This window comes from Chiloscyllium plagiosum, chromosome 26 (genome assembly GCF_004010195.1).
Source record: "Chiloscyllium plagiosum isolate BGI_BamShark_2017 chromosome 26, ASM401019v2, whole genome shotgun sequence".
NCBI classification, from domain to species: domain Eukaryota; kingdom Metazoa; phylum Chordata; class Chondrichthyes; order Orectolobiformes; family Hemiscylliidae; genus Chiloscyllium; species Chiloscyllium plagiosum.
The window spans coordinates 28818635-28827688 of NC_057735.1; the positions used below are offsets into that span (position 1 = coordinate 28818635).

The 9054-nt window shown below is 38.1% G+C and overlaps 1 protein-coding gene across 2 annotated transcripts in view; it reads left to right on the plus strand.

Annotated features, from left to right (window-relative positions):
- Positions 1 to 9054, plus strand: part of itpr3 (inositol 1,4,5-trisphosphate receptor, type 3) — a 274637-nt gene that overhangs the window by 128840 nt on the left and 136743 nt on the right. Inside the window, exons 11-13 of one of the 2 annotated variants that reach the window (XM_043716798.1) lie at positions 382 to 536; positions 4935 to 5034; positions 5830 to 5990. In XM_043716798.1, coding sequence (XP_043572733.1) covers positions 382 to 536; positions 4935 to 5034; positions 5830 to 5990 — 416 coding nt within the window. The remainder of the gene's footprint in view (positions 1 to 381; positions 537 to 4934; positions 5035 to 5829; positions 5991 to 9054) is intronic. The other variant, XM_043716799.1, reaches the window with a different exon arrangement.

A 9054-nucleotide genomic window follows, 5' to 3' on the forward strand; every position in this document is an offset into this window, starting at 1 on the left:
CTTAGCCAATTCAGATCGAGGAGCTGCTTGAATTGTAGCTTTAATGGACCTTGAAGTTGCAGACAACTCTCAGTACTGTGTATACAGGAATGCTGGCAAATGTTGGTAGCTTATAGTTAACTACTTGAATTACATGAAAAGACACAAAGAGCAGAAGATTTGGGTGGAGTGAATTTTATGAGGTAAATTAGATTATGTTTAAATTTGCCTTTTATAATTTACCATTATATGCAAAAGTGACTCTTTTCAGAATAGTTACGTACAGCTGTCCTCAGTATTTATTGAACAAACATTAGGTTGAAAACTTTCTGTGACTGCGTTGTACTTGGTGTTCAGAATGAACAATAGAAATGCTTTAAAATGAATTTTACATTGTCTCAGCAGGGAGAATCCAGAAGCTTAACTCGGAGCAGCAAAAGAAAAGGAGGGGATAATGTCAGATACAAACTAGTGGCTGTACCCCATGGTAATGACATTGCATCCCTGTTTGAACAGGATCCAACTACTCTGCAAAAAACTGATTCATTTGTTCCCAGGTACAGAAGCTCAAAGTTAAACCTTTTATGCTGTGCACGATCTTATACAGGATGTAGGCATGACACACAGTCATCTGATTCACTCTCATTTACTTAAACTGTCTGGCATGTCTTGCAAAAGATCTGGATGTTTCAAAACAAATGGTTTCTAAATTTCTAAACCATACAATTATAACATCTAAATGAGCTTAGGTTTAGTTTCTCTAGAATAAATGCTACAGGTTTGACTGATTTATTTTCTTTTAGCAAATGGAGGAATACTTCAGTTGAGTTGATTGAAACATTGCAGTCGCCCCATAAGGTTATAGTATCAACTTAACTTGGCCATGAAGATAAGGAAAACAGTGTTGTACCCATAGGGAACCTCTTTGACTTTTTTTGGCAAATGCTAAAGCAGTTCAAGGAGACAGCTCACCACCACTTTCTCAAGGACACCTGGGGATGGGCAGTAAAGCTGGCCCAGCCAGTAACAATGCCAGTCCCGTGAGTGAATTAAAGAAGAACCCTATGTTCTAAGCATACATACCTTTATTGGCTTATTATGTGAGTACTTGCTAATGCTGTCAAATCCCATGTGCAGCAACAAATAGGAACTTAAAAGTTTCACACATTCAATTCCGTGTAACAAATTGTATTTTATTTACTGCTGGCTCAGAAGTTTGCATGTGTTGGTGGGCATTGCTATGCTCCAGTAGAGCATTCATTTATTTTGAAATTCTGAGGGTGACTGTTTTGCAGGGGCATGAAGGATGAGTTAGAAAGTCTACAAATGTTCACGACCTCATCCGATTTCTGGTTTTCAGCATTTGCATGGATCAGGCAGGTGCCTATTGCACCAATTTAGTTGGGTACCTGCACTGGCAAACCCAAAGCTGAACGTGGCACACAGAGCTGATCTAAAGAAATCCTACATTTTTTAAAGGAAAATGGTTTATCCTCCAAGAAATAACTCTGTGATTGCCTTGTCGTAAGGAACCTTTAAACTTTAAAACATGATTGCTTCTGTCGTAAACTCATTAAAATATGATACCAGGGTTTGAAAAATAACCATGTGCCAATTGTTGCAAAGATGCAAATGAAAATAAAATATGCTATAATCTATACCCGCAACAATGTTACAAAATCCTGTACTCCCACTGCAAAGTTATTTCAGAGCTCGAGTTCCACATATTGAAGTTGAAATTGTGAAAAAATGAAGTGAAATAAACTTTGACTGGGGACCTGTACACCATTGTAATTCAGAACATGAATAGTCAAATTTGGAGCATGTGCAGACAGAATTTTATCCTATTTGCATCTACATGCTGTACTTACTGACTTTGACAAAATAAAGTTCAATTGACAATTTAATGCAAAACTGTCCATGCAAAAGAACAACTGCAAATTAGAACTATGCTTTTGGGTATATCATGAGTTTAATTATCATTAGTTTCCTTTTCACTTAAATTAGAACATTTTCCCAAATACATTTATGTTTCCAAAAATTTGACAAAACAGTTTCAGTAACATATGGGTTTCAGTGCTGGTATTTGGAATAATATTTCACAACCACTTGCAATAATGGGTTAGACTTTTATTATGTCAGATGGATGCAAATAGCATTGGTAGCTGATTCTTGGATTCCCAACCCCCTTCTTAGGATTTCCATTTTTTTCCAATGTTATTTAAGAATATGGACTGGTTCAGATCACAAGTTTGCAATCTGCAGTCCTGACCTGGTTTGCTCTACATCTGAGCCATCCATTGTTTTCATGGAACTAGGCCAAATCTTGACGGACCCAAAGGACCCTAGTCTGGGTGTGGGAATTTTTAAAAGGGAAACTGAAATGGTGACATCTATGCTTCTCAATCCACAGTATATCCCACACTCAACCCCTTGACCCCTCATACCCTCCATGCCAAGTTATGCCATCCATCCACCTCCCATGGCCCTTCATTCCCTCCATCCAGAAATCCCCCCCCTCACTCATGACTCCTTTGAGCTGTGTGTCCAGAATACTTCCTGAGCTTTGACTAAGAGCCCAGACAACCTTAAAGTGTTGAAACAAGTAAGACCCAGCTGAGCCCCAGGGATAAATTTCTTGATTGATAGAGTTAGTTCTCTAATTAATTCTGTCAATTTTACAATGCTTATTTACAGAAGATAAAAAAGGTTTCAGATGTTTTCAGTTTCTGCTATTGATACTTTAATGGGTCTGGATGACTGACACATATTGGGCTGTAATAATGTAAATATTTTGTGAAACTTTATAGAGGGATGCAACCTGTTGTCACAATAGGGTTCAGAAACCAACAGTATGGTGGGTGAATTGGTATGGAATGAGCATAGCTTGGCATGGAAACCATGGGAGGCCATGGGGGTCTGCATAATGACACATAGCTTGGCGTGGAATACATGAGGTGCCATGGGATGAGTGGGGAGGTGAAAAGTATGAGGTGAAGTGGATGGGTCTGGGGAAAAGCAAGGGCTGGAGGAGGTTATTGTTTTCATTATAACTGGAATGGTACATACTGCCCCTGCAGCTGACTGTAACCCAGGACATGTCTTGACTCCTGCTAACTGCCTCAGACGTACGAATATAGTGCAATATGCCTACATTTCAAACCCAAACATGTTGCAAAATTCTTAGCTAGAATGTTCCTGTCCTGGAGGCTGCTAACTCAGAAGCAGGAAAGTAAGTTAAGTAGGCGAGATGGTGGTGTCCTAGAACCCCACTACTTTTCAGCTCAATTAAAATTAATTCTGAGGCAAGAAGACCGAAGCTCCACTTTTCTGCCCAACCTCCAAATGAGACCCTTAGATTGAGTCATATAATGACCACTTAAACATCTATTCCTGCTTGGCTGCAATTATTCTAGCTCCAGGCAGAATGAGACATGTCTGCCTTCCCAATTGGATTACCATTGTGGACAGGCTGTCAGTTGAGTGGGATTTCATTTTATCTGCATTAATCTGTGCACAAGTGAGGGGCTGACAATGGTTGGGCAGGAAGGGGTGCATGGTGAGATAGTGGTGGATACAGAGACTTACCATCTCTTTTTCATATATATAATCCCAATAGCACCCCTCTCCCCAAAAGCCCCATTGTAAGAGACATTCAAACAGCACGTTCCTTTTCTTTGGTCACTTTTCCATCCAGGGAGTCTGGGGATGTTGTATTGACAACAACCATGGCCTATTCTGTGGCACTGTTGACTGCTGGAACCAGCATTTTCTAATAGGTCAGAGGCTCTTGGCAGCTGGATCTTCCTCAATCAGGGTCCTAGTGGCAGCAGTATGCCCACCAGGAGCCTGATTGCCAGAAGATCTGGTGGCTTTTATGTCCTGACAAGCACTGGGTTTGCTCTTCTAATCTCTCCCATTTTCAGGTTAAATCCCACCCATTGTCAGTTTCAGGAAAGTGTTGAGTATTTTCAGTGTCAGTTCAGCTGCAGAATTCATGTGGGAAAAATCACACTTTGAAATCAGACTCTAAAATGGCAAGTGAATAGAAATATAATAAACACCGGAAAAAACGCCTGAAGGAACCTTCATAAGGTTGAGAGAAAAATGTGAAGATTCAGGAAAGTCTAACATCAACTATTTCCAGGTTTTACTCCTCATTTGTTCAAAGCCATTGTCTTTGGACTCAATAAAGGAAATAATTCCTGCTAGGGCATTATACTGCATAGATGGAGAACATTTGGCTTCATAAAATTCCAGTGCACTTGATCTTATTTCTCTTCTGCATATTCCTAATCCCTTTACAACCAATTTTACCCTCTCAATAAGCATCAAGAGGTGACCAGATCTAAACTGAAATTCTTTAGGGATCATAGAGCCATGATTGTTTTCCTGGACAGTCACCCACAGTGCATATTCAATCACAGAATCCCTACAGTGTGGAAACAGGCCCTTCGGCCCAACGTCCACACCGACCCTCCGAAGAGTAATCCACCCACACCCATTCCCCTACTTTCTTGTCCTATATTTACCCCTGACTAATGCACCTATATATTGAGGAATCATTCAGCTATTGCCCATTATGTTCTATGAAAATAGGCTGAAAATCATGGTGGGATGTGTGTGTCTCCACGATTCATTCATAATCAAAGCCAATGGGTGGAACTCATCATCTCTGTTTTACAAGACACCAGATTGCTGAACTGCCAACTCAGAACAGAAGCTGGATATCAGGGATTTGTCGAGTCACTGTTCACAACATTTCTCCTTATTTTGGCAGAGGATTACCATGATTATAATATCCCAAAATCTGTGGCAAATGGGAGAGACTTCTCATCGATTAGACAGAGAATGTCAGCCTTATTAAGCATGAATTTGTTATTTTAAATATTACAGCTGTATTTGTATGTACGCATGCCAGTCACTTCTTACAAGTATTCCTTTTGATGTTTCAGAAATTCGTTTGTGAGGTTGCGACACCTCTGTACCAATACGTGGATTCAGAGCACAAACATTCCTATTGATACCGATGAAGAGAGGCCAATAAGACTCATGGTAGTTATGGCACTCAGGTTCCTTTGCCTAATTTTAAGTTTAGAATGAGAATATATGTTTTCTGCAGCCATAAGTGGCACAATAGCTAGCACATTGATGCTAGCAATCTCTGCGTGATTACTAGGTTTGCTGAATCATAAAATTCTGACCAGACTTCAGAAAACAAAACAGAATTAGTTTCACTGAATGTATCCATGTCATAAGAGGAATGTATTGCTGAAAGTCCCCGTATTACTGTTATATTTTGGTTGTTTACATTGCAATTTCTGGTGAGGCTGAAAAAGAACAAAATTACCTTAATTTGTGTGCTAGGAGTAATTAAAACTTGTATGATACTTGAATAATGAATGAATGTTTTAACTTGGGTTGCAGAAACCTTTGAATTTAGCATGGATTCCATGAAATGGCATGAGGTTAGGAGGAACTAGGTTAGTTCAATGGAGTGTACTCAATGCTGGTGAATTAATGTGATCCAGTACAGTGGGGGGGAATGGATAATTAATATTTTGAAGATCAATATAATGAAAGGGAATGGCACTATTGAAATTGCTTATCTGTTTCATAAAGAAATCTTTCCTTTTTGAAATGTACTTTGTTTTACCAATGCCTGTGTAACATCACATAGCTGAATGAAAGTGTTTACATAAATTTAATGTAAAATTCATTGTGAATCTACAATTTTAAATTGATCAATGGGCAGGATAGTTTGAAATTCATTAAATGCCTCTAGATTTAGGCTAGATTCCTATCCTAAGTAATTGTAAATTCTTTAAAAGTTATCTTCTTTTATTTTAGCTTGGAACATGCCCAAGTAAGGAAGACAAAGAAGCCTTTGCCATTGTGTCTGTTCCAGTTTCAGAGATTCGGGATTTGGATTTTGCAAATGATGCCAGTAAAATCCTAGGGATAATTGTTGAAAAGATGGAGCAAGGAACCTTAAATCATAATGATCGAAGGTAATAAAGTGAGTTAGTGGTAATGTACAAGGAATCTAGAGGCCCAGGCTGATACCATATGGACATGAATTTAAAACTCACTGTGGCAGCTGGACTAATTTGAATTCACATCTAGAATTGAAAATTAATCTCTGTAATAGTGACTGTTGTGAATAGTCTTAGAAATGCATCTGGTTCACTCGTGTCCTTTAGGAACTCCTGCCATCCATTGCAGCCTACATGTGACTCCAATATGATTGGTTCCAAATGGCCTTGAAATTCAATGGAAATTAAGGCTGGGTAACAAATGCTGGCCTTCCCAGCAGTGCTTACATTGTATGAAAGAATATTTGTAATAAGTGCTATACCACAAGACTGTCATTCACAAGTTTAGTCCTATGATTCCCAATGTGTGATTTCTGATTTTACTTGGACTTATCTGGGGAAAGTGTTCAGTGGTGGTAAGAAGCTTAAATTGGAAAGGCTAGTGTAGTGTGTTTGTGCCTGTGCACCTTCGCCTAAGAGCTAGCTTGATTAATGCAGTGGTTAGAGAGTAAGGTTGCCCACTGGTCAGTTAAGTTTCATCCATTTGGAGAAAGTCCCATTAATGCCTCCATTGTAAAATCCTGGGGCATTGTAGATTAATTCTCCTGTCCAGAAAAGTTGTAAATGGTGAGCTAAGCGAGATTAGATGAATGGCTTGTTTGTGAATCTTTGCTTTCTTATCCTACAGTTGTGATTGCGGCAAGTTTGAAATTAATGTTGGGCAAAATCACAATCTTGCTCAAGGCAGATTTAATTTTGAACAACAGCAAAAATAATTAAGCTTGCTCATGTTAGCAAAACCAAAGCTGTGTACCTACCCTGGCGAGGGGACAGGATGATTGTCCTTTGTTTAGTTGTTAAAAACAAACTATTTCAGTATATCGTTTCTGCTTGGTGAGTTTCTAAAACAAAACATATATTTGGCAATTGGTAAGTATTTGTTTTCCCTGCAGCATTTAATAAAATATTTTCCTTGCTCTGCTGCAAATGTGTATTGCATTCTTATTTTGAATGACAATGAATAAGACTCCAAATTGATTGAAAGTGATTGAAATTAAATACTGCCATGCAGTGGCCAAAGTATTTTTTCAACAGTTTCTTGTCAGATTTTCTTAAGGGTTAATTTGATTTTCAGGGCCTTTTTCATTCTCACTATCTCCTTTATTAGATAATGCAGTTGCTTAATAACATTATGTTGTGTTTTTGTGCTAACATATGAAATTTCTAGACCTACACCCTCAATTATCAATTACTGACACTTTATTAAATTCAAAACCACAACATACAAATAAAACATTAATTTCTGAGACATCATAGTATTTAATTTGGCATAACAGAATCCACATAAGTTAACAACATTTTTTTTTCAAAATAACTGACTCATACCTACACACAAAAAGCCATCGCCCTAAACACATGTTCTACAGACTGGGGAGATCATAGCTAATGCATTTCTATTTCCTATACACAAAGCTGGAAGATATTAACCAGGCAGTTACTTCATTGTAGATCTTAATCTCAGACATAAATTTAACAATTAGCACATTACTCATTACAGTAGTAACTCCTAAATTTCCAGTCACTTTTGAAGGAATGCAGACTTAAGTGAAAGATACCATATTAGTTTACAAGAAATTCATTACTTCAGTGACTTCAAATATTTCTGGATGATTGCTCCTTTTACTGTTTTAAATTTATTCTCACTATTTTGCAGTTTCCACATTTCTCCTTATGCATGGCCTCTGGGCATTTTTTAAACTATGCATGGAGCACAAACAGTTCTGGGTAACATATCTGAGCAAGGATATATCGGAGTGAATGTGGAATAGATGTATCTGAATGATACTAGAATTCCAAGGATTGAATGACAAGGAAAAGTTACACATACAAGGTTTCTGTTCCTTAGAATTTAGAGGATTAAAGAGTGGGGTAGGCAAGACAAATACTGAATATAGAATCAAACCTTTCAGGGATGGAAATAGGAGCCACTTATTCTTGTAAAGAGTGCTAGAAATTTGGAACACGTCTACAAATGGCAATTGATGCTAGAGAGTTGTTAATATTAAATTGAGGTTGATAGGCTTCTGATTACCCAAGATAATAAGGGATATGATGGGCATAGGGAGTTGTTACATATTAGCCATTTAACTCATTAAATGATTGGAGCAATCTCAAGGGTCTGAAAAATCTACTCCTATTCCTAAAATACCATGCTCCTATAAAGGAAATGTAATTTTATATATGTATTCTTCTATATAGAGAGACAGGTCATATGAGAACAGCTGTAAATTTGATTTAGATCCTGTTTGCAGACTATCCTGATACTTAATAGCATCAAATCCACAATTAAAATAGAGAGGCTTGAATGAAATATGGATAACATCCTCTTTTGGAATTCTACTTACATAATACATCAAGCAAGCAAGATATAAATGCCTTCATTTCAGTGCAAACAGAACTGCTATATAGACTCACCCTGCGCAATCACCTTAAATCGGTTTTATTAGTAACATCATTATCGCCTTGAAAGATTGTATGTTTTCCTTTAACCTTCTGAAGATTACTTTGTTTTCTTATTTGTTTTTTATTACCTTTTTCTCTCCAGTCTTTTCTTTCTCTCAGTTTTTTCAATTTCATTTTGCTCTGTCTGAGGCAATCTGGAGGCTTTACTATCCAATTAGGAATCAGCTGAATTCTGGGATACAACAGGTATGGAAACTCAAGCTGATTCACTTCAAAACAAATGCAATCTGGTCTTGCTCCAACCATTGTAAAAACAGATCAAAATATCGGATTGTTCAACAGCAATTAATTTGGACCTGGCAATGTTAAAACACATTCTGGATTAGTGGTGCTTGAAGAGCACAGCAGTTCAGGCAGCATCCAAGGAGCTTCGAAATCGATGTTTCGGGCAAAAGCCCTTCATCAGGAATAAAGGCAGTGAGCCTGAAGCGTGGAGAGATAAGCTAGAGGAGGGTGGGGGTGGGGAGAAAGTGGCATAGAGTACAATGGGTGAGTGGGGGAGGGGATGAAGGTGATG